The 27248-nt window shown below is 53.3% G+C and overlaps 9 protein-coding genes across 9 annotated transcripts; 2 read left to right on the forward strand and 7 right to left on the reverse strand.

The window, feature by feature from the left end:
- Nucleotides 1-4308: 4308 nt before the first annotated feature.
- Nucleotides 4309-5925, reverse strand: CTAM01_13738 (uncharacterized protein; the record flags this gene model as incomplete). The annotated part of the gene is made up of 2 exons (XM_060529740.1): nt 4309-5156; nt 5241-5925. The coding sequence occupies 2 exons, from the start codon at nt 5923-5925 to the stop codon at nt 4309-4311; spliced, it is 1533 nt and encodes a 510-aa protein (XP_060375653.1).
- A 161-nt stretch (nt 5926-6086) lies between these two features.
- CTAM01_13739 (uncharacterized protein) lies at nt 6087-6821 on the reverse strand (the record flags this gene model as incomplete). The annotated part of the gene is made up of 1 exon (XM_060529741.1): nt 6087-6821. A coding segment is annotated over one exon (735 nt), but the record flags the coding sequence as incomplete, so codon positions are not given.
- Nucleotides 6822-7129: 308 nt separating this feature from the next.
- CTAM01_13740 (uncharacterized protein) lies at nt 7130-8014 on the reverse strand (the record flags this gene model as incomplete). Its single annotated transcript, XM_060529742.1, has 2 exons — nt 7130-7303; nt 7709-8014. 2 exons carry the CDS (start codon nt 8012-8014, stop codon nt 7130-7132), a joined length of 480 nt encoding a protein of 159 aa, XP_060375655.1.
- Nucleotides 8015-8683: 669 nt separating this feature from the next.
- Nucleotides 8684-9181, reverse strand: CTAM01_13741 (uncharacterized protein; the record flags this gene model as incomplete). Its single annotated transcript, XM_060529743.1, has 1 exon — nt 8684-9181. One exon carries the CDS (start codon nt 9179-9181, stop codon nt 8684-8686), a length of 498 nt encoding a protein of 165 aa, XP_060375656.1.
- Nucleotides 9182-9705: 524 nt separating this feature from the next.
- CTAM01_13742 (uncharacterized protein) lies at nt 9706-9903 on the reverse strand (the record flags this gene model as incomplete). The annotated part of the gene is made up of 1 exon (XM_060529744.1): nt 9706-9903. One exon carries the CDS (start codon nt 9901-9903, stop codon nt 9706-9708), a length of 198 nt encoding a protein of 65 aa, XP_060375657.1.
- Nucleotides 9904-10033: 130 nt separating this feature from the next.
- CTAM01_13743 (uncharacterized protein) lies at nt 10034-13108 on the reverse strand (the record flags this gene model as incomplete). Its single annotated transcript, XM_060529745.1, has 2 exons — nt 10034-10176; nt 13006-13108. The coding sequence occupies 2 exons, from the start codon at nt 13106-13108 to the stop codon at nt 10034-10036; spliced, it is 246 nt and encodes an 81-aa protein (XP_060375658.1).
- An 8848-nt stretch (nt 13109-21956) lies between these two features.
- On the reverse strand, nt 21957-25370 carry CTAM01_13744 (uncharacterized protein; the record flags this gene model as incomplete). Its single annotated transcript, XM_060529746.1, has 3 exons — nt 21957-22181; nt 22974-23342; nt 23397-25370. The coding sequence occupies 3 exons, from the start codon at nt 25368-25370 to the stop codon at nt 21957-21959; spliced, it is 2568 nt and encodes an 855-aa protein (XP_060375659.1).
- Nucleotides 25371-26170: 800 nt separating this feature from the next.
- On the forward strand, nt 26171-26560 carry CTAM01_13745 (uncharacterized protein; the record flags this gene model as incomplete). The annotated part of the gene is made up of 3 exons (XM_060529747.1): nt 26171-26192; nt 26284-26373; nt 26466-26560. The coding sequence occupies 3 exons, from the start codon at nt 26171-26173 to the stop codon at nt 26558-26560; spliced, it is 207 nt and encodes a 68-aa protein (XP_060375660.1).
- A 188-nt stretch (nt 26561-26748) lies between these two features.
- CTAM01_13746 (uncharacterized protein) lies at nt 26749-26907 on the forward strand (the record flags this gene model as incomplete). Its single annotated transcript, XM_060529748.1, has 1 exon — nt 26749-26907. One exon carries the CDS (start codon nt 26749-26751, stop codon nt 26905-26907), a length of 159 nt encoding a protein of 52 aa, XP_060375661.1.
- Between the last annotated feature and the right edge of the window lie 341 nt (nt 26908-27248).

A 27248-nucleotide genomic window follows, 5' to 3' on the forward strand; every position in this document is an offset into this window, starting at 1 on the left:
ACATCCATCCAACACCATCAACCCCCCCGGCCGGGTGTTCCATTGTCGCCGTGCGCCGCGGCCGCCGTCTTCGTCTCCGTCATTCCAATAACTCCGGTGGATGGCACCACAAACAGGCTGCGATCATGGGACGGTGGGGCCAGCATTCGCTCACTACAGTAATTGCCCCTTCAAGACTTGTCAGTCGGCATCCAATGTCCATACCGCTCATCACCTCATCATGCGAAAAGGTTTGAGAAATCACCCGCAGAGTTGAGAGCCGCCAGCATCTACCTAATCAGTCAGAACTAACCCGTGTCCACGGCATACTTGAGATCCAGTAAGCTAGTCTATAGAACATGCATCTGCTTGCTGTCAAGGCCTAGCGCAAGCGGGAAGTCAAGTGATTCAAGCCACTCACGGCTCAGCGATCGTGGGTAAGGACTCTCGGGCGAAACTGGCAACTAACCCAACCACACCAAATATGTGCTAAACCAAGCCCACCACCACCGCCCACCAGAGAGTTTTCTGCCAGCTATACTCTTGGCCAACTGATCTACCCCTCTGTCTTTCTCTGTCTGGCTTGTCCAATAAGTGAACTTGGCCCTACCTAGTCTTCCATCGTCATAACCCATAACATTTGGCACATGGCACGCTAACTAATTCCAGTCCTTTCTTTCAAACATTCTTTTTCATCTATCCCATGATGCCGCTTGGCTATCCCTCTCGCGTGGTTTGTTGCGTCTTTTGCCTATACCTATTCAAGCCCTTTTTCCTCTTGAGAGCCCCCCACCTTGTCTCGTCCATCCGGTAAGACGCCTCCTTGTGCTCGAGGGCGCGGCGGGAAGCACGGAAGTGTAAGCCAGACGACATGTCATCCCAAGACCCCATACACTTCCAACTGTAAGAGGGAAGCACTTTGGCCCCATCCACCCATCAGGCCACACCGAGACATGCTATGTACTCAGTTGTAACAGCACATTCGCCTCAGAAAGTGTCCGTGTAAAGTGCTAAACCTCGCAACCCAATAACGACTAAAAGTGAAGGAATAAAACAGAAACAAAAAGGCTGCCGGCTCCAACCGAAAAAGCACACTTGCATGTTTAGCAATGAAGCTAGCCACCTATACCCACTCTTACGGAGTACCTACGGATACTCATACATATCTCTCCATATCTGCAACCTCTCACACGCTCCTCTAGTTGGCTCACGCTTCACTGCCTCGGCCACCCTCATCGCAAACAGGGTTGCCTACATGCATGCCCACCACGATGGGATTCGCTATCGCGTCTTGCCATGCCATGCTGTGCTGTGCCATGCCGTGCCCATGGCCTCCCATCCATCATTCCATAAATGCAAGCCCGGTGCTTTCTTTGCTCCACCCACACGCTTCCATGCCCAAACCACACAACGCCCGAGGCGTCCCTACCTTACAACCCATCCTCCGCCGTGCCGCATGCGTAATAAGGTGACAACGGCGCAAACACGCCCCATGCAAGTCCACCTCACTGTTTCCCAAGTTTCTCCCCCAGTGTGCCAATCTTCGGGGATTCCCTAACGTTGGGAAAGTTGAACAACACGACCCGGTTGGATGCACTAATGAAAGGCTCCGCAACCTTTCTTCCTGGTGCTACTACCTCTGCATACATTGCGATCCTCCCCCTTTCAAGGCTTCCAACCAACCGTATCCGTACAACTAATGTCACTACATGACATCGCGCGCGTCCCATCCCGAACCCTCCTACCCCCAGTCACCGGGGCACGAGCCCGAATCCGACCAAGGCTCAACCTTCTTCTCAGGGGACTCTCTGCTCTGCTCAGAGCAAAAGCTGGTGACAATCCATGACCCATGCACCAAAGAAAAATGCCCAGGTTGGCACTGGGCAGTTGGAACCGTCACACTTTCGCTCCAAGGAAGGAAACAATACAATAAAAATATTGGCAGGGTCACTAGGGCTATAATCGGTCTCAACCCAAACCCTCTTCGTACACTCTAAACCCAAAGAGGGCATCAACCTCCGCCCTCAAGGCTCACGGTAGGGCCGACCTGCGATCCTGAGAACAATTAAGGAAAAGCAAAAAAAGAAAGAATAACACTACCCATACTACATCACGGCAGTGACTTATAGGGACAGGGGTCATGGTTGGAGAGAACTAGGGATACGACAAGACTTGGAAGGGGAGGATGGAACGGACCACCTCGACGCAACTCACCCATACCACCCGCACCACCGAAAACAAGGCGAACGACGACCGTTTCCCACATCTTTTCAGAGTGCTCACCGTCCAATCATGTCTGCAGCACCATCGCGGAAACCAGTACAGCGAAGCGTGCGAGGCCAGCCAGCCCCCCCTTTCGAGAATGGGCACCAGCGCCAGAAGTGACCACCACCAGAAACCACCGATCCATTGAATCCATCCCCCTTCGACAGCCCTGCCTTTCTTAGAACGTGCTTACTACTGCGGGCACAGCCAGAAAGAAGAAAAGCTGGAGTGTGTGTGATCTTCATCCCCCCCCCCTCTAGTGTTGGTCTGTTGGAACGTGCTCTTTCTATGGAGCGACGCAGTTGCCATGCACTAAGTCAGTTTGCATAGTTGCACAATCCATTCGAAAGCTGCACTTTCTCATGACTACTTTTTTTTTTTTTTTTTTTTTTTTTTGTGGGGAAGCAACACCCTTTTCCCTTTTCCTCCTAGCACACTTCAAAAGGTGTGCACCTTGTTTTCTTTGAGGGGAGATGGGCGCATCGTGTAAAGGCAATAGCGGGGGAGAGGGGGGGAAAAAAAAAAAAAAAAAAAAAAAAAAAAAAAAAAAAAAAAAAAAAAAAAAAAAAAGAAAAAAAAAAAAAAAAAAAAAAAAAAAAAAAAAAAAAAAAAAAAAAAAAAAAAAAAAAAAAAAAAAAAAAAAAAAAAAAAAAAAAAAAAAAAAAAAAAGGAAAAAAGAGGCTTGTCGAAGAAGGACCGTCAGTCCTAGAAAAGTGAACATTTCATCAGGGATACCGCCCGCTTGACACAAACCCGCCTTTTACACAGTAAAGCCGAACAAGACCATGGCTCTCTCCCCTGCCTGTGAGGAAAAGGCTTGGGGGGACACCTCCTCAGAAGGGGAGGGGTTCGCATTCCCTCTCCTCCACCTCACTGCCTCGCGCGTTTGGGCGGTTTTAAACTACAGAATACAAGGTAGACCGTAGATTACTCAAGTAGGGAATAACCATCCCTCAAAGTTGTCAGAGACTCGGAGAATGGGAGGGTTTCCCTCAACCTTTTCTCCCCTCGTAAAACCTGAATGGAATTATTCGAGACGTTCTGGAAGAACCGTAACCGAAGGTGGGAAAAAAAAAAAGAATGTCACCCTTTTTAGGCCATTACGTAGAAGGTTAGAGAACCACAGACTACCTCATCCCGCCGCTTCCGACCAACACCACCACCTTCGCCTTAGCTAAGCAACATTTTGGCAAGGTCGGTAGTCGGGCTCTTTTCGGATAGAGTAAATCGCTCTCAATAGTAGTGATAATTCACAGGTACACGTGGAAAGGCTTTGTTTTGGGGTGTTTGAATGTTTGTATTCATTGGTAGGCGCCAGTTGTTTTCTGGCCGTTATCCCTAGCCTGTACTCGTTTCGAGGGCTTTGGTCCCAGTTCGAGTCTCCGTTCAGCGAACATATCCGCTGACGGTTGGGTTCTTGGCCCAGGTATTGTCTAAACCGTCTTTTCCTCAACTTTGAGGGAACAGAATCCCTCTCTCCCGTAGTTGCCCAAACACATCCCAAAAAAAGAAAAGAAAAAAGAAAAAAAAAGGAAGAATCTGGTATCATCCAAACGGTTGGCAGGAAAGTAGCCCTGTGAAAGCTCTTTTCCCCAAGCCGTTTGCGCATCAATGCGTCAGAATAGAATATTCCGCCCTCCTGAAAAATCATGAGAAGAATTCCTGCCTCTTTGTCTTTGTCCCCGTCTGCGCCTGATATGCTTTCCATAGTTTTCGACATCGACACACCATCACTCTTTGCTTTCCAGTTCCCAACTCCGCGCTTAAGACAGAAAGAATAAACAATGAAAGAAAAAACCGCTCCGACAAGTTTACAAGCGCCGTTGCGTAGTAGAGAAATTCCGGTCCTTTTTTGCACAACTTTTGGAGATTCCATTCCGGGAAGATAAGTCCAAAAGGTAATATGGTCCACGTGTCTCGTAACGAATTAAGTATCCTCATGGATGGCCCACGAGGATGAACGTTGATTAGTTGTTGTTTTTTTGAGTTGATGTCGCCATGTCCTCCAGGATACGTTGGATTGGGGTGGTCCTGGACATGAATTGGCGTAACGGATGATTGTTCCTAGTAGCAGCCTTGAGGGTGCGATAAGATGGGAACCTGGTGGTGGAAGGGGACGTGAGGATGGATAGCAGGGGCCTGTTGAGCATACTTCAACACATCTCCCCACCAGAACTGGACGAAAGACTTGGATGGACAGCTGGGCGCTTGCAGTTGAGCCTGAAGAGGAGCCGATGTTGGTACAGGCATCTGGACACGGAATGACTCAGGTCCAGCAAGCTGGGATGGTACGGGGCCAGTGTAATGTTGAGGGATATAGTCCTGTGTGGAGAAGTATGTTGCTCCGGTATCCTCTGGTTCGAATGTTTGGGTATGGCATGCCATAGTCTCCTGCTGTTCCTGAAGGAAGTCCTCATCAAGGTCATCGATGGTCGAGCCACTTGAGGTGAGCGAGCCCTCGTCAGAAGAACAGGTAGATCCTTCGTCCGAGGATGAGGAAGCAGGCGAGAGGGCATTATCGTAGTCGTCGACAATCGTGTCCTCGCTAGTAACGTATTCGGTAGTATGCTCATGCGGAACCTGGGTAGTCGAAAGCACAGCTGTCGGCGTCGCCGGGATGGTCAACATGGAGCAAGCCTGGATTCTTGCCTTCAACTCGGCAAGAGTAATCCTCTGATCCGGGTTACGGGTGAAGATCCTCCCCAAGATGTCGTTCAGTTCATCCGACACGGGGAGAATGCTCTTCAGAGTTTCCGGGCATCGGGTGTAAGCCCTGTAAGTAGAATCCTCAAAGGATGCTTGCTTCCATGGGTTGCGTCCGCAGGTCAGGTTGACCAAGATGACTCCGAGGCTCCAGACATCATTTGGTGCGCAGAAGTAGAAAGGTCTCCGGGCGGAGTGATCCAGGCATTCTAATAAAAGGAAAGAAGCGACATGTTAGTGGTGTTCAGGGGGCTTGATATAAGTAGGAAAATTCCTGGGAGTGGATGGCCTACCTGGACTCATGTAGAATGTTGAGCCGCATCCGTAGTCCTCTGACCGGTCGGATGAGGTTGCGAGGCCAAAATCGGCAAGCTTGACTGTTGATCCTTGGTCCGAAACGAGAATGTTCTCCGGCTTCAAGTCTCTGTGGTAGATTCCGAGGGAATGGCAGTGCTCCACGGCATCCAATACTTGCAGGAAGACTCTCTTGGCGAGGTCATCGTTCCCGACATACTGACCGCACTCGGTGATGTTGAAGAACAAATCACCTTCCGGGCAATATTCCAAGATAACATAGATGCAATCCGGGTCATCAACAATCTTGAGCATCGATACCACGTTAGGGTGGGCCGACGCCAGGTAGTGCAGACGAATCTCTCGGTTCTGGAAGGCAACCTGTCGACGATCCAATGGGGTTCCATCTGGGTTGAATTTGCTGAGGCACTTGACGGCGTAACGGACTCCGGTCTTGACATCCACTGCGGAATACACGACGCCATATGCGCCAGTACCAAGAATGGTTTGCAACTGCAACTTGCCCTCCAGAAACCTTCCGAGTCTCGCCTCTGGTGTTAGCGGGACATATCGTGCCTGGCAGTGAGGTGCTGTCGTGATGGGTTGTTGGATCGAACACTTTGTGTTGTCGTACACCGGCGACGCGGGAGGGGTGGGATAGCCAAATCCTGATACATGCTGCATGTTATGTGATTTTTGCGGGTCCAAATGGGAATCCTTTCTCTGGCGGTTTGTAATGGGTCTCGAGGGCGAGATCCAAAGTGGAAGAGAAGAAGAAAAAAGTAGAAACGGCCTGTCCTTTGGGTTGGTATGTCCTGGGAGTCCAAAGTAATAGTCCTGGGTTATTATCCTACGGCCTGAGATGGGTTGGTAGTCCTATGAATGGATCGGTCTGAGGAAGTAGAAAAGGTCGAAAGTGCAAGACGTCGAGTCAACGAGTCAAACACGGTAATTGTCGCCTGGTGCGGGATGGGTAGCGAGCTGAGGTCGGTGAAGGTCGGTGTCTGTTGTGAGGCGGAGGTGGAAGGGCGACTGAGATTCCAGTTTCCCGAAGATCGTGAAGAGATGTGAAGAGGTCGACGGGAAGGAGCGTGGTGGAAAAGTTGATGATTGAAGTCTCGAGACAAGCCGAGCCAGTTGTACGGTGGTGGGATATGGGTGGTTGATAATGACTGCCACCACCCCGATGAGGAACGAGGCGAAATGATGTTAGCGCTACGGCTACGTACCCATGTCAAAGTGCGTTGCGTGGAGCATCCACCATGGCCGGTGGCTCCAAGGACACCCCAGTCGTCTTCGATATTAGAAGAGCAGGGATGAGCGGCTTGCCATGTCTTAGCCATGGATCCACCAATGCACCGTCTATTCTTGAGTTCGACATGAGCAGCGGGCCAGTGGGTTAGAGTTGATAGAAGAGCCTGAGGCCTGAGAGCCTGGCTTGGAGCTACGCAGTAGGTAGAGGGCCGAGGGGGCGTGGAGCCAAAGGGGGCGTGGTCGTGCCCAGGCGTGGACAAGTGACCGGCAGAGTTTCTCTGCTGGAGCAGCCACCAGGATGCCACTAGCAGTCGTGATTGGCGTCTCTGCGCAATTTACGAGCAGGTATTGTCTGACGCACCAGGTAAAGTGGCCCCGTCCCAAGGGGGTGTGAGGTGTGAGTGGGTGTGAGCAGTGTCACCCCTCACTTCTCGTGTGTTGATTCTTATCCACCACCCCCAGCCGTGCTCCATATACCCCTGCCACCGCTACTGGCTGAGTGTGTCAGACGAAACGGATGGTCGATGGGTGTCGAAGAAACGGGGCGTGCGTGAGTCGTCGCCTCCTAAGCACTCATGGGACGACCCTGGCGGAGGGAACACAGACTGTCCGTTGCTCTACCCTTCCCTTCCCTTCACTTACTTCCCTTCTCAGCTTTCTCGCTGTCAATCAGAGGCCCGGTGCCTTGTTGGTGACTGACTGCTCCGTGCTCTTGCTGCCACCGCTCGCCCTCCCTAAGCGATACTGAGTGAGCCATCGTCATAGGCCTCCTGTGACCTGTGATGTGCAGCTTCTTCCATTCTTCTCTCTATCCAGCCTGCCCTTGTCTCGCCTGCCGCAGGGCGAACGTCCCCGTTTTCGTAGGATAATGGAGGAAAGCCTCACGCTTGAACAAAACCCCCTTGGGGGAACGTCGGAACCGGGCATGGAATCTCAGTCGAACCATGATCGAATGAGACACGTCTTCCTTCACCGCGACTTGGGAGTATTCGGCCTGGTCTAGCGACGTGGTATGCTATGGCTTGTTGCAGAGCCCCGTACTTTGAGCCACAGCTATCATCAATGCCGCGTGGTTCGAGGTCGAAAAAGACGCTGTTGACACCGGGTAGAGCTGGTAGCAGGGTAATCTGTGACTACCGCCAAACACCGACTGAGAGCGGGCGACTTGGGATGCCCAGTCACAATAGTGCCACCCGCGACCTAATTGGCTCACTGTCATGGTCTCGTAGCTGACGTCGGAGCCTTTGTGGCGCTTGGCAAGCTGTTTGCATAAAGTCCGGGAGTTGATGAGTGTGGGCTTCGGTGGCCGGTCAGCCTTTCTGTTGCAGATGCTGCCTCGCAGGCTGGTGACTGGATCAATGCTAAGCAGATCTGGCTCTGGCTCACAGGATGCCCGTCGCTTCCCATCCATCCTTCGCGGGAGCATTGATTGGCTTCCGGATTTTTCGCAAGCGGTCATCTTCCACCTGGTGGCCACCTTGTGGCTGCACCAACTACGGAGTACGTACACCACACACATTCTCTCTTAGCAACAGTTGTGAAGTGTAGATCACCTGTAGCGCCATGATTGGTCGACAAGGATAGATACGGCCAATCATCTATTGAGAAGCACTTTAGGATGCTTGCGTCAATACCATGACTGCTAGTAAGGCGAGCCAATGAGTAATGTTCTGCACAAGCGACTATTGAAGTAGTTGGTGCCGAGCTAAGTGCTCTATACCTACTGTGTATGGTCGAGTCGATACGAATGGCCGGGTAGACTGCATATTTTGCCAAACAGTAACGACGGGGTTTTCACATTTGCGGGTGCACAGTTATGTGCTGGCTGGCTATGTCTGCTGGTCTGGTTGCTGGCAGTCCGCGACCGACTCGATTAGGAGACCAAGTTCGCTTGACGACGGACGGATCATTGCCATGATATTTTTCTTTTCGAACTGGTTGTGGGCCGTTCTGGCCGGTCAATCCGAGCCCGTCTGAGCCTCTGAGGTCTCATCAGAGCATGACAGTAGACTCGAGACTGAGAGCATGATTAGACGTGTAAGAGCGGGTTCAGGACCGTGGGGTCGGATCTAGCGCCATAGGCATCACTCAGACTCGGTACGAATACGCAGTAGGTAAAGGCTGGCGGAGTCGAGGACACGGTAGCCTCTCTGCAAATGATGAGCTGCGGAGTGTGGTGCCTCGAAATTTACGGCCAAATCTTTCCATGTCGGCCTTGGGTTCGCGTGCCCGTGGCCAGCTTGGCCGGAGACGAAGCAGCGGCAACTCCAGCATCTACGGAGCAGCAAGCGGAACAGCAGGCCTGGACTCGGTGCGTGTGGAGACTCAGGGCGGGCGAAGGAGGATTCGGTTTGCCTCTGGAATGGGCTTTTGATCCCGGCCAGTGACGGCGGCCAACGTGGTCATGGGTCGCACATGGGCCTGAGATTGCGAACGACCGTTTGAATGGGCGGGCCAGGATTGAGTTCCATGAAAAGAAAGTGGATAAGCAACCTGAGCGTGCCGGGCGCTGAATGGACAAGCAGATTGATGTTGTGAGGTCTCTCTCTTTCTTTTTTCTCTTTTTTTTTTTCGTTTCTCTGGAATCTGCCGTACACTTGACCCTAGGCACGCCGTGACGCTGCACGCCGCAATCCAGGCTTGATGAACGCCGCAATGCTGCATTGCTTGGATGCGTATGATGCATAGGTCTTTGCAGTCTGCAGCAATATGCTGCACGTCTGTGTGGCTCGGAGCGGTAAACGGGCAGAACGGGGAGGGACTGGCTGGGGTTGATTCGCTGTCAGGGTTGCTTGAGGTTGAAGCAGTCATGCCTGAGGCCAGGATCGTGTGTCATTCTGGCACAGCGATGCAGGCGAGCCGCGAAAGAGAGAGCTGGTTGTTGAGAGTGTGGGTGAGACTTGAGAGAGAGTCGAACGTCGACAAGACATGGGTGGTATGGTCGTGATGGTGTGGTGTCAAAAAGTATGTGGTCTGTGTGGTGCGCAGTGGCAGCGTCTCTGGAGTCTTGTCACCTTGTGCCGTTCTAGCGTAGTCCATGGGCTATGTGTGCGTGCCACTGGCCAGTCCGGGCGATTCGGGAATGGAAGAAATGCAGAGGCTGCAGGCGAGCGAGAGCAGCCTCGTAACGACTTGATGGGGTCGCTGTACAGGGGTCCCTGGGCGCAAGCTCCCGACGAGTGAGGCTGTCGACGACGGAGCTATGATGGATCATGATGGATCATAATGGTGAAGGGGCCACGGGGGGCCCATATGATGGTCTGCAGAGGCTGATCTCGCCAGCCCAATAGGCAATTTCGGGCGTCCAGTTGTAGCATAGCGCCCGTGGTTCACGATGCAGTGTAGCATCGTCTGTGTGTGTGTGTGTGTGAACTTGTGAAGTCCCAACTCCCCCGCCAGTGTGGCCATCGGCAAGTTTGCAAGCACAGCTGAGCAGAGCAACCAGCGCGCGCCTCCCGGGCTCTGGGTTTTGGTCCAGGCAGAGTCTAAGTCTTGATTCCACGGGCGTCTGTCTCTTCGGTCGAACTACTCGTGCCGCCTAGCGGTAGATGGACGGTAAGACGGGATTCCGCTCAGGAAGTTGGTAAAGCAGAGACTCATCATTCATGATGCGCTCCTTCATAGTGGTGTGGCAGGCTATGATGCCACTGCTAAGATAAAGGCCGGTCGATTGGTAGCGAGCTTGATGTGATAATGTCAGACTGGGATTCGATGGAGCCTGCGATGACAGTCCAGGAGGAACATAGTGTATCCGTAGGCCAGTCCCTAGTATCGTGAAAGTGGTTCTCTCGTCGATCACGATGGTTTGCTTGTCTATGCGACACTGTAACCGTAAGCAGACCGAAATATCCGAAGACAGCGGAGTGTAAGAGTAACAGAAACTCTTCGAGCACGGCTACGGCGTCCGACCGCAAGCCACTGATTGTGATGGAGAGAATTGCAGCATACCGTACTACCGAGAAGCAAAACGATGTGCAGTCCTGCAAGGGGTGAGATTGAGGAAGATGACGATGGAGACAGGTAGCTAAGGTAGGTAGTTAGGTCCTTCCTCTAGGCACTCTTCTTGGTGTTCGTTGGAGTTTCTTCCTTCCTTCCTTCCTTACCACCCCGCCCCATCGATTCTCTAACCAATCATGTGCTACTTTAGACTATCCCCAACAGCCTTCTTGACCAATCAGAAAACAAGGCGCCCTCTCCGGTCTGAAGTCACACTTGCAGGAAGGATTCAAGGAACGGGAAGGGGCAGAGAGGAAGAAGGAGGGACAAAAAGAAGGCGCAGACAACTGCAAGATGGTCACGACCGGTGGCTATCTGGTGGCTGGTGCTGGTGGCTGGTTGCCGCCCTCCCAGCTTCTCGCTGGGTCTTGGATAGAGGACGTATAGATCACGTGATAGATCCACCTCAGCCAGCCCGTGACTGCCTCACTTTCCTGCTCCCTGCCACTCCTGCCGCGGTCCCACCGGATGCTTCCTTCCCCCTTCCCATGCATAGTGTACCAATGACCCGTAGCTGCCTGAATATCGCTCATGATGCCTCAGGCCATCAATCTGAGAACAGAAACAAGCGGTCTGCAGGAACTGCATCGATCACGGAAAACGCTTACCGCAGCCGGGCTAGCGCATCTGTCAGATCTCATCGTCCAACTCGTTCCCTCTCTCCATAACTCTTGGTCCGCCCGTCCAACTTCAAGGCTTGCAGCTCGGTCCTTGGCCCTTGTCCGTCGTCGGTCCCTGCCCATATTCGTACGAATACATACTGAATCTCAGTCTTACCCTGGGAATATCATCCCGACTATTCGAATCTCCGCGACGCTATCCTTCGGATACCCCACGCTCTTTCGCTCTCTGCATTACACGTATTACCGACATGGCGACGGCCCCGGTATAACACCACGTTAATAATACACCGTGCTAAGAGCAGCGGTTCGCTTCTGCGACATTCCCAAACCTTGTTTGTCTCTCGCCCTTCTCATTCCCAGTCAGGGCCAACTTGGCCAACCCGGTTCCAGGCGCCAAGTGTGTCCGCTACTGCAAACGAGAAACAGCCGGGCCAAGCATCGTGGTCAGCATCGCCATCATCAGATGGGCAAGAGCCCAGGAGCCAGTAACAGCAACCGTGCCTAAGGAGCAATGGACAACAGCTAGCAGGCTGAGATGGTGGCGGAGGGAGAGACAAATACCTACGAGTGTTCAAACACTGTGACTACCTATCGCCTATAGCGGGAAGCGGAACACACGCGTACACTTATCAAAGACGAAGATATACCGATGCGTTATAAACAAACACGAATAGAAGAATGTATCCCAGCAGCCGCCTTCTGCTACCAGACACTGCAAGACAAAAATCGGCTGCGTTTCCTCCGCCGGCAACTCTTGGGAGCAATAACATCTCGGGTTATTTTCCAACCATCCGAATTCCGTCCAACAAGTCACAATGCGAATGGCTTGAGCACGCACGCACGTCCTGCCGCTCGAGACAAGCTCGCAGGCGCTCCAGCCACGGAGTCTAGGGAGGAGTCATCGTGGAACCCACTTGATTGGCGACACAAGCCTCAGCTCCGTCTGTTTGTGTTCCGGTGCAGGGCCAAGGACCGTCAAATGCTCCGTACACAGGGAGCTCTCAAGCGAGACTCGATTGTGAAACGGCAGTCAGCACGCAGGGCCGCACTCCCTCGTCCGCTGCTGATCCTTCAATCTAGATGAGGCAAGATGCCGCTCCGTGTTCAAGAACAAGGCTGCACCGGGCATCCGTATCCGACCTCCGCAATATTGAAGACCTAGATGCTGGTGCGCATACCCAATCTCGGCTTTTCTGGGGGTGCCCTTCCATCTCACTCAAACAAACGTGGAGCTGGGGGTCTTGACCAGGTCAAGGAACGGAAATGATTTCATTGACAGCGATCCTCGAAACCACCACCAATTCTTTTACCTTACCACCGACACCATAATTGCTTTTTCTCGGCATCGTTGGTGTCTAGTACATTCACACTGCAGACGCCCGTCAAGCACTTCTTCTCCCTGCGTCCCGTCCCCCGCAGACCAAGAGCGATCCGTACAAGAACTAATACCGGTATGGCCTCATATCGCGCCATCACTACATCGTCCTGAGCTGACTTACTTGAGTCAGCCAGGCTGTCACAGTGCAGATGGTTTGTGGCGGTCGAAATCCACATGCCCCTGTTGCATGGGCTTGGTGCAAGCCAACCAATCCGACGTGGCTAGGTCGTCAATCTAGGTATGCGCTCGATTTCACGCAGATTAGCGCTCATATTGTCTTGGCCTTTCGGGATTAAGCTCGCTGCCGGAGCCACGCCGTCGTCTGTGCTTTGAGACATAACAGCTTGGGGTCTACTTCTTCGTCTCTGATTCGCTCAACACTATAGATGTGGTTGCTCTCTGAGGGTTTGCATGCCGGCTTCTATCGAGTTCTCGATACTAGCTGACTTGGACCGGCTGTTTACGTCTCCGCTGGACAACGGAGACTTCAGCATCCTCGCGGCTGGACTTTACCAATGGGACTTTTCGCAGGATCGTCTACTGATCTTACTCCTGGCGATACCGCATTATCGTATTCGAGCTCGAGAAGAGACGCCATGCCCATGTTGGAAGGCATCGTGGTTTCCCTCCTAGGAACACCGGCAGTGATCGATACTCACTCACAGCCAGACAATGCGATAGCATCCAACGTCAGACCTTTAGGCGACCGCCGTTGGCGATCCATTCGGAGAATGCGTGCGTTTGACTTGCAATATCGATTTGAGGCATTTAGTCAGAAACGTCCTGTTGTCGAGGGAATTGCATCAAGAAGCCAGCTAACCTACTGGTCTGAACTCACCCAACACGTGAGTCGGCGTGGCAAGCTCTGGCATGCGTTTGGTGATCCTCGGAACACCTAATTACTGTCCCGATGCAGGCATCCTAGAGCAGCTAGACATTTCCCATGGCGGACTGAGGGGATATTCGGAGCGTGTGACTCGGCTCTCCAGCCAACCCCGAAATCAACAGCGGACGCAACCGAGCCAGCATTCCTCGGCAACGTTGTTCGAATGTTCAAGAGTCGAAGGCATTCCTTGCTTGAGCAAACCCACATTCTGCCCCAAAAGACGATAGCTAGTATGGAGACGTGGCTCACGTCGTTCTCCGCTACATGCTTAACCTCCGCGGCTGAGAGATCACGAGAAACACAAGCATGGCTCACGGACCTGAGACTCAGTCTACCACAGACTTGCTGCACCATCAGGTGTCACTGTCTCTGCTGGACCGGGGCGGAGGAGATCCCCCACGTTCTTGCCGTGCAGCGAACTGGGTACCACGCTCCCGTACAAACTCAAACTTTTGCATGAGGCAACTCAACCACATATTCAGCTGCACAGGCGTGGCTTGCTTTGTTAATAAGACAGGGTTTGTGGTGACCACCAAAGCCACCTCAGCAATCCGATCAGGATCCTGCCTTGTCTCCCTTTTTTTTTTTTTTCTCCCGGCTTGAGCTTGGACTTTTCCAGTAGTCCGATGTTGTTCGCAACACACCTCAAACATGCAAGACCAGGCCAACCTGTCACTCACTGGGCCAATCTATTCATGCGATGCCCGGCATCCCGGGGCTGCTTTGAAAACGTAAGCAGATCCGCTGGTGTGGTTTCCAATCAGCGCGCTCGCCTGGTTATTCTCTTGTTTGACGATGCCCTTGTCGCTACCCATCCTCGCTACCTTAGGATGGATGGCACCCTGGACTTGTGTATCGTGAACTCTGGAGTCTGAACGAGACCATCACTAAGCCTTGGATACAGTATTACTCCGTACACACTACGCGCAGACGAATATTCTCTGCCAATAAATGACCCGCAGCGCAACCTTGCAAAATAAGCCGATCATATACACTCCATCGGCTACGGAACCTGAACCACGATCAGGGCCTAGCGCTCATCAAATCATTCTGCGACTTGACTCAACAAGGATAAAACGCTGCGGGACGTTTACCACAGCTTGCAACGTATTGCCTCGTGTTAATGAGGCTCTCCTGAAGTGGTGGGCAAGGGGAGACAAACGCGGCGCTAACGGCCGCCATAAGGCGATAGACTTGAATCGCTTGACAAGGGTTGACCGAAATTCGACGGTCCGCCGGTGAGATGGAACTTTCTTGGAAGCATGTTGCAACCTTTCGCATAACACCCGCCCCCGTCCTGAACCACATAGCAATTTTGTTCTCCAAAAAGCTAAGCATGGCCAGCGAACGCAAGGGAAGAAGAGAACGGTTTTTTTTTTTTTTTTGTGGGGGGGGGGGGGGGGTTTGCTGTGCGACAGAGAAGCCTGCGTTTGCTTTTCTCTCAGTGCTCGTCGGATTTCGGCTAGCCAAAGTTCGCAGCGGCAGTCAGTTGTTGAGGTGAAATCGACATCTGCCTCTGATCATTTGGCAACCACGCAAGTCTGCCTACTTGCTTTTCATTTGCCGAGCAGATCGCAATTTTGCGTTCAGCCGAGCACTCGTAGGCGGACCGCAGAAGCAAAAAGTGCGGATAGTATCCACGACTGTTGAACCGTTGATGGCCGGATTGGCGCTGCAGCCAGGGGCTCCATAGTCACACCGAGGGATCCCGGCAGCTTAGTCTCGGTCGGCCGTTCCTTTTCGTATCGTCTCGGAATCGTTCATGACAGAAACGCCGGAAGTCAAAATCTACCAGGTCAGGTGAACGCGGCTGGTTCTTCCAATAGTGTTCCATTCCATCCCCTGCGCTAGCGAATGCGTCGGGCATGTTACTCAGCACACACGTTGTAGCTAAACTCACGGACCAGACGACACTTGGACTGGATGATTCTCACGAGAGCAATGTCTCTCTATCCCTGCGGGATTGTGTCATGGTCGATCCGTGCTCGTGGAAGCCCGGTGCGGCGCCAAAGACGTGGAGACACGGCCTTTTCGCTCCCCAAAAACCGCAACTTTGAAGGCACATCTGATTTAGGGGTCTTGGGACAAGGTGAGACTCTGACGACGAGGCGCTGCCAAACAAACAAACTAAGGTCTAGGGACTGCGCGCCATGGCGGTCTAGAACTATGCAAATTGAGGCTGTCGAGGCTGACAAATGGCGCTACCCGTAAGGTACGCGTGCTTTCGATCTTTTTGGCGAACTCAACGGGCACGATTGTGACTTTTGAGCCCTTACCGCCTTGGACTCGGGCAAACAGACAAGCGCGGCGTGTCGCGATGTTATCATCACAACTCGACGCACAGAGGAGCTAGCTGCAAAAGTGACTCAACCTCTAACACGGGCATTTGGCTATCTGTGCTGCATTGGCACGGCCTTTCTTCGCACCGCAGCACGTCAGTGATCACGATCAGGTTGAAGTCTTTCGCCCTCACATCCTACTTTGTCAATGGATGCTGCAAGTCGAGGGCAGTGTGACTGTGTGAGTGGGCTTCACGGAGGCTGCACTCTATCAGGGACAACATCCAACCAACCCTTACGAGCCCACATGCACAGCTACGCACCGGCTAGCCCGGGCGCCTCTGGTCTGGATCATGGATGGATGCAGTCGAATCGACTCGGATTTCAAGAGTCAATCCATGCTTGATACCTCTCTGAATGGTTGTACGGAGTACGGAGTATGCTGTGCATGGAAGCCCAGTCTATTCTGCAGCCTGAGCGGTTTGCAGAGTTGGTGGCAAGCCGCGGAGGCTGCAAGGAAACCCTATCTCGATAATAAAGATTCCCTCGAATCATGAATGAACCACCAGCCAATAAAACGAAGTGTTCCAAACGAAACAAGTTGTTAATGGCAAACCCAAATCAAAATCCGGCAGCTCTCAAAGTCTTGCAGACGCGCCCCACACAGCATCCAACCTATCCACTGCAATGGGAACTTTGATACAGACCACATAGTGATAATTCAGTGGGGAGTACTCCGTATTCTGGAAGGTAACCCGCACTTTCTCCGGTTCACGATCCACGATTCAAACACACGGGCACAGCCTCGTCAGCTCCATACAGCCTTCGTATAGGTGAAGCACTGCCGCACGAGAGCCAAGATGAAATGCTCCCCAGGACTGTTTGGGATGCACCAGCATTGGATATGGAATGGGAAGAGGATTCTCGATGACCGATGTTAGCGGTGTGGGCAGCCACAGGTCAGTGATCGATCATCAACATGTCATTGACATGGAGTAAATGTCGCATGGCCTGGTAGTTCGCATATCGATTTGCAGATCTCAAAGCCCCCTAGGGTTCGACTTTCGCATTGCTAAACGATCCCCTGATTATGAGGACACCTCCATCGAGATTCTCATTCTCCAACAGCGATTCCGAGCCAACCGTCGCAAAGGACTGAAGAAGGAAGGAGGGTTGTGGAGAGGACGTCTTCCTCATTCGCCATACGGTAGAGATCTTCACTGTGTTGTGCAGCTGTGATCTCATGGTCCGCATCACAGGCCCGCGAGAGGGGTCGTCGAATGCCAACCAGTACTGGGGCTTTCTTGGTACCTAGAAGATCGATGGCATAAGCGATCTGCAGCGGTCCTGGGACGGACGACCAGGCGTGCCAGTGTCTCGTCACGGCGCCTTCGGATGGCCGTCAGTACGTTATTGGATCCCGTACTGCAGATCACCAAATCCCACACCACACCGCCCGTCCATCTCAGCGCGGGTGGTGGTCTCGAGAATCGAGCTAGGTACCACAAGGAGTAAACGAACGCTCAAACCACCGCCATTCACGAGAATAGTCCCAGCTCAATATTCTCAGAGAGCATGAGGTCTGTTGAGCAATAGAAAGCCAGGGAGGGATTGGACCCCTAAAAAGGGCGGCGGCGTGCGCCAGGACCGTTCAATGACCTCACCCCTTGCGTCAAGCGTGGTTCCATGGCGCGTGTATTCTGTCATATCTCCTCTCGTCTCCCGAGGCGAGACAAGCCAAACGACGTGACGGCATTCCACTAGAAGGGCTCGATGCTTCAGGGTCCAACAACCAATCTAGACGACCGTCCCAACGGTGCGCCGCGGCTCAATAAGCCAAACGGCCGGCGGGCGTCAACCCCTCAGCCCGTCAGCTTTCAGGAGAATGCCGCCCCCCCCCCCCCCTTTGGTGATCGACTCGATCTGCTCAATGCGCGCGAAAGAATGCAGCACCAGCAAGCCTCGGATGGCCGATCTGCGGTACGCACATTCTTTTCTTGGATAACCAGAGATTTTGACCAACCCTGCCAACGAAGGTATGCCACTAAACAGGTTGGTCCTACACTCCTACTACTGTGGAGGATTTCAGGGTCCGTCTCGGAGGGGTCGATCAATCATGCAACGTCCGGGGTGGCATTGAATGTTGTTCTTGTTCTTTCTCTCCGCCGGGTGTCGAACCTAATTCCACCTCGACCAGTTACGTGCCAACACGGCGAGTCGAACGACGACGATGATGAGAGCATGGCCCAGGGGGCAAGCCTGTGAGGCATTCAGGGAATGGAGCAGCAAAGATGGGTGCCCGACACATGTCCAACCAACCAACCAACGCCTGAAGACGATCATTGGAAAAGTTATCGAGAGAGTTTTCTTGGCTGGCCCAACGGTCCTTGGTTCATGGTTAATCAGCGGGCGATGACAGCCCTAGCGAAGCGGACGTCTTTCGAACGGGAGACCCTGCGACGTCGACGCCGTTGATCAGTGCCTTACGGATATACTCCGTACTCACAGCAGGGTAGGTATACGGATGCACCACTCTGCCACTCACATTATCCCTCACGGATACAGGGCGGCAGGTCACAGCAGGGCTGTTAGTCCCCATGGTAGGGCCCCCGTCCCCGGCTCTCCCTTTGCTCTACCCCGCCTCATTGATTGAGGCCCCCGCCATCTCCGTTCGGCACTACCGGGGGGCACCACGGGGGGGACACGGCCGACGCCGTTACGCACCATCCAGCGTCCACGACTAGGCAGTGCGAGTACCCGCCGGTTGGCCGCATCAAAGCAACAACGTATATCCATGACTTGCCGCTTCCCGGCGCCGTGCAACGACGGCATCGTGATAATCTCTCACTTCTCTCCCTTTCTTCCCTCGCTCGCCTCACATACCTGTGCCCTTTGGTCCAACCTCTTCGGTACTTGGTAAGGCAGGTCAATCCTGCTGGTGCATGGGGATACCAGCCACCGGGATCCCGCATTCTGCCTCCAGACTACGGGCTTTCCGTCGAACGGGATATGCCCTACGTGACTTTGTTCAGCAACCAAACTCAGCCAAGGCCTCTCGTCTCTCTCCGCACATGAGGTACTTGGAGGGGATCCCGTGTTGCCGTCTCGTGCTATATTCCACTGATGCCCGCTGCGGTCGGCCATAAGCACGCAGCCGCGGTCGCCGCAACATCTGTTGGAAGGTGCCACGCCTCGTCTTCCAAGAAAGTGTATGAGTTTTCTTTCCCAGGCTCCAGCAGCCGTCATTGATGCTGTGCAACCTCGAGACGGCGCTGTGCCAGAAGGATCCCCAACGCCCGTTGTCGCCCGCCCCCGCTGCTGCTGCTGCTGCTCACCTGAGATTCACCTGAAAGGCCAATTTCGAGGGTGCCCGTCAGCTGCTTGCACGACAGGCGGGGGCCGCGAGGTCTAGTGGTTCGGGAGCGATGCATATGAGACTGTGCCTCCATCCTTCTCTATGGGCGGCAAACATGCACGTAGCTTAAGATGTAGAGTTATTGCCTCAATGTTATTCTGCTGCCACCAGCAGCGGAAGGATCAATTCGGATGCGCTCAACGAGTGAATGGGTACAAGCCAACGCCAGTAGACGGGTGTCCTACCAGTCTGGCTAGCAAGGAAGCCGCTCGTGACATCTCTGCCGGCGTCTCTCTCGCGCGCGCGTATGGATTTTGCTTTGCCTTCCGCGTTTCCCACGTTGGCTACTCTGCCTGGATCCATGCCGTGATGCACATGGTGGCTGGGCGTAGCCTTGCGTTTTGAGGTATGTGGCCTCCAGGCACGGGCGGTTCCTGTACTAAGGCTGTGGGTCGGGGCCAGGTAGCGACGACTTTGTTGGCTCTTTCCTCCGGTGACAACGAGCGCTGGATGAGTCAGACTGGGTTTAGACGTATTTTTTACGGTTTGATTTATTTAATTTCATGCAGTCGAGGTTTTTATAGCGTGTGAATTGATGTGAGGGTGCCGATTGTGGTTTACATGGGGCCGCAAGGCTGGATGTTTTGATATCGCGATTGGCAGAGAGCGCGTTACCCGTTCGGTGTGCAGCTGTGTATTCACACAGGATCCGGCCCGGCCCTGACAAAGCCTTCATGTCGTAGAAGACGAGTGGTTTTGTTCTCGGGGTGGTTGCTTTGGTGTGTGATGCCGCGCGAGCTGCTGGCTACCGAATTTCTGCCTCGCGACACTTTTCTCATTTCGTCTCTGGATGAGACTTGGTTATTTGCCCAGTGAGACTGACTACAAATGAGCTGGCTTTCCGTGTTACGATTTCTCAAAATGAATGAGAAACTAAGATTGCTCATTTTTCTAGCGTTTGAAGTTGTACTCTATGAGGGTTGAAGGCCAGTGATTTATTTTGTGAACCTAGATATAATGGTCTTTTCCCAAATGTTTACTATGGTTGGACTCATGGCGAATATAGCCTTGTGATGCTTTAGTGTGAAGCGTCATATCGCCAACGGTATTTTCTCACTGCATCACGTGGACTCACCCTCGTTGGAACGTTTTCAACGTTGTTGATGTAATTATCATTGCCGCAACTCTCCACAAGCGGTACGAGGCATCTCAGCCTCGCGTCGCGTGTGTGGGCTAGGCCAGTCTCCAGTCACGAAGATGCGATACACCCAAAGAAACAAATCATTTCATTGCCCTGTAGAAGGTAGTAAGAGACGGCAACTTTGTACACTTATGGTTCTTGACCCCAGGTCATCTAGATATCTATTCCTTAAAAAGTCATCTCATGCGGTCATCAGACTTGTGGTGACACCTACTGAGATGTTGGAAATGCTTCCCGGAGAAATTGGAGTCTGTGTATGACACAACTAGGCTCTGGAATCAAGAACAAGTAGCTACGCCATATCTCAAGTAATCGCTGGCGAGAGAGAGAGAGGCGCCTCGGCCTCCGTTAAGCTGGACACTGGACCCTCCAAGGTGTTACTCCTTTTAGCCCCTCTGCCTAACTTGCTCACTTGGCCCCGAAAGGAGATCCCATCTAACTCATTTATCGAAACCCACACGCCATGCTCCTGCTCACACTCGCTCCTACCCACCCGGACTCAAGCTCATATCTCAGTCTCTCAAAGGAGTCCCAATCCTCCCTTGTCCTCCCAAGATGTACAGCTCAAGACAATGCGCTATAGCCCAAAACAAAACAGAAGGGGAGAACAGCATCACGGGCTCGGATTTCTCGAACCCCGCCGCGTGATAAACAATCCTTTTGCACGGGGGGAAAAAGTTCCCATCAAAGATTTGACATGACATGACGTGACATCTCCATTCCGCACCTGGGGTGGGACACTGACGGCGTATGCCCCGGATACTCGAACCTCACGGACGGAGAGAGTGGTTTACCCGAACGCTGGAGATTAGATGAGAGCCTCTGTGCTATTCATGTCTTTGACATACTTCCTCTAGATACTCGAACCCTTGACCTCCTGAACCCCTAACCCCTTTTTCCCTTGGAGCCTCTCGACTCCATATCTCGATCCCCGCGAGCCCTTGGATCCTCGCTCCACTATGACAGATCTGCCAACTGGCTCGCATCTTCGACCCTTTTCATCCATTCTCAACAAAGGTTTACCATAGTAAACGGGTCTATCAGGGTCCAGTCTCTTTAGATACCTCAAGCCTTGTTACGAGCACGGATAGACACGGGAACCGAAACATAAAAATCAGGAAAGAACCAGGAATTCAAGTATTCACCCATGAATGTGTTGGTTCTCCCGCTCCATACTTCGCAAGGTCGGTGAGAGAGAGAGAGAGAGAGAGAGAGAGAGAGGCATAGGCTAGAGGTACGTGGACATGATGCTCGGATAGGAAGCGGAAGAGCATCAGGCCTCTTGAGCTAGTACTACAGCAACTTCCCTTCAGTCCCGCCACGTTTCCTCGCGATGAGAATGAAGGATGCGCTGTGTGGATATTCAACCGACTCCATGATGAATATCACTCAAGGTTAGGCACATTGTTGCTAAAGGTACCTGAAGCCAATACCGAGGCTTTTCCGCAAAATGGCACTCTGCGGATCTGAAGTGATCATATCATGTCATAACGCAATGTAGTCTCCATTTCATCTAATGCTTTTGTTTGTGTCTAAAGAGGCGCTTCGCAGTAAGAGTTGTGCCTCCCTTATCCTCATACAAACATCTATACGCCACACTGCCTAGCTATGGTTGTCGACCAAGGTTGATCAGGGTGCCCCTAGAATCAGAGCAGTGGCCTCAAGGGACAACAACACCCCTGTCATCATCCTACAAACACACCCAACGGCGTCTTCCCAACATGGGACTACTCGCCACGCCCCTCATCTCTTCACAGGCGCGGCGGCCTTCGCAATAAAGAAGGGATGCCTCAGCGCGTCGGCGGGCTTGATCCTCTTCTCCGGGTTAAGCGTCAAGCAGTGCTCGAGCAGGTCGACAAAATGGTTCAGGTCCCTCGTCTCGGCGTCGTTCATACCCGCTGACGCGGCAAAGAGGCGGGTGCGCAGATCACGCGTTGGTTTGACGACGGGCAGGACCCTGGCGGTTGTCTGTGTGAGGATGTTGGTTAGCGACCAGCTGAACTTTTCTACTACTATTTTCAAACAAAAGGGCCCATCATCGGCCCATCGACAAAACAAGGTAGTGATGCAATGGCGTAGCAGGGGCCTACCGGGATAGGCTTGCTGCGGAGGGACCCTCCGGTCGGGGGAAACATTTCCTGTCAACTTTGACAAATCGACCCGACACGTTGGACCCTTTGTGCAGGACACAAGGGGTGGCGGAGAGGCAAAAAAAGCAGGGGCATGTAGGGGAAACTAGATATGGAGCGAAGTTGAGATGATGATGCGGCCGTGACAAACAGTCCCTGAGACAGCTCATCCTCCGTAGATGGGAGGATTCGTTCGCGGGCCTTCCATACTGGGGTACCATTCCACCCCAGCAAGTCATGCGAGTCCGAACAGCCCGGAGTGTTTGCTTCCAACAGTATCGTGACTGGTCCAATGTCGACGACGACCAGCCCGTCAGCTGGGCGGCATCGCGACACGAGCGTTCCGGGGCACGCGCTCGGCCTTGACTGACGGACGGCCCGCATAGCTGTGGGAGGGTGGATACGTGCGTACGCATGTGCAGCCGCGCCTCAGCGCTTACAGCCGCACTCCGCCTCCACTAGGCCCATCTCGGGACCCCGTCGGCCAAAATAGCAACTCTGAGGGATGATTGGGTCATGGGTCAAGTTTTGAAACGAGGCAGAATGCAGAGGCGTTGAGATATGGGGAAGAGGGGTGAAAGACAGATGCAAGCAAAACAACAAACACCGAGACCACGAACCAATAACGTACCTTTCCAAGCGCCTTGTCCCGCTCCATGCTGACAAAGTTGCCCATTTCATCAAAGTGCATCGCCGAGAGTTGACCCCGTTTGTAGAGCTTTGGCGTGATCTTGCCACGGATCTCCATGATGGCCTTGAGCATCTGATTGTTGCTGTCGCCCGCGAAGAGGATTTTGCCCGTGTACAGCTCGTACAAGGTGGCACCGATGGACCACATGTCGATGGAGTAATCGTAGGGCATACCGAGAATGATCTCTGGTGCTCTGTAGAAGCGACTGACTAGGTACGGGGTGATCTCGTTGTGCGCTGTGGCTGCATCAGACTTGTCGATGCCGGTTCCCAAGTCACAGATTTTGAGCACATTTCGGCTCTCGTTGACCTACGGACGGTTAGTTGAGTTCTTTGTCCAACAGCCAACATTGGCAGTACTCACTAAGATATTGTCAGGCTTCAAATCTGCATGGATGACACTGCATTTGCGCATGTGAGCAAGGCCAATGAAGATTTGATGGGCGTATGCTCGCGTAGCACTCAAGTTGATACCGACATTGTTGCCGAATTTCTTGAGCACTTCGCGCAGGTTAAGACTCAGGTTCTCAAACGCCATGCACAGGTGGCCCTTGTGGTCGAAATGCCGTTCAAACTTGACAATGTGCTTGCGATTTTCTGGATCGGCGTCGTTGAGCTTTTGCAGAATGGCAATCTCGGTGAAACCTCCCTTCCTCAGCGCATCGTTGTTTCTCATAATCTTGACAGCGACCAGTTTCTTGTTCGTAATGTCGATGGCCCGCGCAACGCCGGAAAACATACCCTTGCCCAAAGCCGACTGGACTTGATAACGGCCGTTGAGGATCTCGCCAATGCGAAGCTTGTAATAACCGTCCTTGTCGTCGCCCTCGAGAATGGCTCCGTTTGTCGGCGCAAGAGCGGGCGAGGCCTTGGACTCGTCCACCACAGCTACCTTGACGGGGTTAGGTGCGGCGTACTTTTCATCATCGAAGTCTTCAGCAAACATGTCGAAATCGTCATCGTCGTCGTCGTCTTCTGATGACTTCTTCGCGGGGGCTTCCTGAGGTTGATCGTGTGGCTGCGTCTCGTTCTTTATGTCAGGAGCTTCGCCATGAACGCCCACGTTGCCGTGTCGCAGTTCATCGCGCCTCTCGTCCTCCTTCATGTCGGCCGTGGGATCGTAATCTGCAGCTGAGGGGCCGTCCTCTTCCGTTGCGTCGCCACCGCCATGAGTGTTCATGAGGTCACTCTCATTCACAATGTCAATAGCGCCAGGCGAACTTCCGTCTCGGGCTGGTGAGGCAATGTCTGCGAACTTAGCACCTGTCAAACTTTGGAGGACAAGATGCTCACCTGTGCCTGGGGTACCGATATCCGCTGTTGGAGTGCTTTCCCGGGCTGGTGATGGAATCGCCAACTTGTCAGTCGCATGCAATGCGTGAATAAGCAGTGGAGTAGCTGAACTAGACTTTGCGAGTAGCTCATCACGGCGTCGTCGCCTGCGTTCGATCTCAGCTTCCTCGTCAATAACCATCGGCTCCTCGGGCTCATCGTAGCTATGATCAGGTTCCACCACCTGCGGAGCGCTATCGTCGGGCGTTAGCAGGAACCGAGTCCTCTTGGAGGGAGGAGGGGAGACGGACGCCTGGCCCCGAGAGCGAGAAGCCGCAGAATTTTCACGGTCTGCAGAGTCTTTCACAGGTTTAGCATCTTGTCTGGAAGCGCGCGAATCCATTCCTACAGCGACCCCGTTCGGCGCCGCGCCTCCGTTTCGGGCGTTTCGGTCCCTGTTGTCATCGTACTTTAAGCCGCGGAACGAATCGGTGAGACGATCGCGCCCGCCGTCTCTGGCGTAGTGATCATCGCGACCTCCTCGCTCACCGCGCGGGGGCTGGTAAGGCGACCTGGTACGGTTACGCTGTCTCTTATCCGGGTATCGGTCCCTCTCGCGATCGCGCTCCCTGTCCCTGTCTCTGTATACGTCTCTCTCGCGGCTGCGGTTCCTGTCGCGACCGTCGTAGCTGGTGTTCGAGCCGTGGGACGGCGGGCGGTCTAGGTCCTCGTACGATACGCGTGAGCGGCGGTAGTCATCCCTTGCGCCGTCTTCGTAATGCACGCGGAAGCGGCGGGTTTCCTGTCGTCCTCCACCAGCGTAGTCACGCTCGTCACGGGCGCGCTTAAAGCCGCGGGGCGGCGGGGGGGAACGGCTGCGTCTCGAAAAGTGGTAGTTGTTTCTGGAGGAACTGTCGTACTCGGGGGAGTTGGAGGCCGAGCGTCTATCTCGAGTTCTGTCTTGACGGTCAACACCGTTTCCTTCAAACTTCTTCGGCAGTGAAGTTGCCTTCAAATCCACGGCGTCATTCTCCATGATCTCGCCCTCGTCGGAACTCGACGCCATGTTTGCAATGCGATGCGACAGCAAGTGCGGTGCTCTTGAGCTATAGTCTCGAACGTGTGCCAACAAGCACGTTCTTTGTGTAAGGTATGTTTTGCAGCAGTGATCCGCCAGAGGAAGGAATCCCCTAGGTCTTTTGGCGCGCAAGAAGCAGCAGCGACGTGTCAGCAGAGATCACCAGAAGATTGATGTGCGGCAGGAATTGTTTGCGAACCGGATGACTGTGTCGACTCAGCTCATGGGGAGAAAGAAGGAAGCAAAGGCGACACTAGAAAACCAGAGGGCAATTAAAAGAGGGGGGGGAAGGAGGATCAAGTGTCGTAATGCAATGCCAAGGAAGAGCAGTGTTGTTTGTGTCGAGACGACTCGGTGCCTTCCAGCGATCAAGGGTCGACAGGTGGTGATTTTTGGTGGTGACGAGACACTGGCGCCGCGCCGGAGAAATCAAGGTGGCACGGAACACAGCCGACCACACCGACGTCGAGCTTGGAATGTTCCGTGGATGTCCCGGCTCCACTACACTGGGTCACCTGCATATAGTATATAACTGCATATTACTCTCTGAAAGGAATAAACCATAAGAAATCTTTATAAACGGGGACCCTTGACCGATTCGTCGAGGAGGGGCAATTTTCACCCCACGTCCGCCCGCCTCGCTGCGCCGCGCTTCCTCTTCTCCTTTCGACTCTACGACTGTGCAACATTTGCGACTCCAGATTCTGCCTCTTCGCCTGACTGTCCACCGCTCTTCCTCGTCCAAAGCCGATCTTCAACCCAGTTTCTTCCTCGACAACCTCGCAAAAATGGGTGGTGCAAGCCGTGAAGGTAAGCAATCTGCCGTCGCATAAAATGGGACAACCCAGCCTTTTCCGACTCAGTCCCTGCGTTGCTGACAATGATTTCCTCACAACAACAGGTGGCAAGGCCAAGCCTCTTAAGGCCGCGAAGAAGGCCCAGAAGGACATGGACGAGGACGACCTCGCTTTCCTCGAGAAGAAGCGCGCCGGTAGGTCCCGCACATATACTGACGGGACGGATGCTACATTCCCTCTCCCGTCTCAAGTTTCTTTGCAGATGGAGACTAATGTACGATAACAGAGGAGAAGGCTCGCAAGGAGATGGCCGCCAAGGCCGGCGGAAAGGGACCTCTCAACACCGGTACCCAGGGCATCAAAAAGAGCGGCAAGAAATAAACCGGCTGCTGGATGGGCGGGATTGCGAAATAACCAGAAGTCGACGACCGCGCGCACACAACAAGAACGGTGCCCGATTTACCAAAGGCCGGGACCACGGAGGAGCGCTTTTTCTTTTACATACCTACAACGAGCATGCAATGAAATGATATCAAAAGAGTTCTCGATCTTTGACAAAATCGACATGGATGATGCCGGATACCTTGACTGTTGTTTTTCATGCTCTGAGGTCTTTAAAGTGTCAGCCTGCAATTGTGTTGACTCGAGACACAAAAATCGGACTCAGGGTCTTCGTTCTTGCAATTGCAGTGCAACGTCCAAAAACTGGAACAGGCGGGGGGCTTTAAACAGTGGAAATACGCCCGCGGGTATTCGTCGTCTTTTGCTACTCCTAGCAAAGATTTGCGCTCGAGAGTCACCTCCCACAGAACCCACCGGCCCTCTCTTCTCCATCCAGTGCCCGTTTCACAGTCGATGCTCACGTCTGGCTATCCTGCAGCACATGCTGACCTCGAACTTTGGAGGCACATTTACCTTATGTAAGGCAAATGTCCAAATGTCTCACCTGATGCCCGCTCTCTTCCCGGCGGATGGTCCAGTCTGACCGACGGGCCGACCGTTCAGCGCATTCTTCGCCCGGCTCCAGCTGGCGGCACTTGTGACAACAACGGCCTCGGATCCGTTCGGT

The sequence above is a fragment of the Colletotrichum tamarilloi genome (assembly GCF_030869305.1).
Source record: "Colletotrichum tamarilloi strain Tom-12 chromosome Unknown Scaffold_104.1, whole genome shotgun sequence".
NCBI lineage: Eukaryota > Fungi > Ascomycota > Sordariomycetes > Glomerellales > Glomerellaceae > Colletotrichum > Colletotrichum tamarilloi.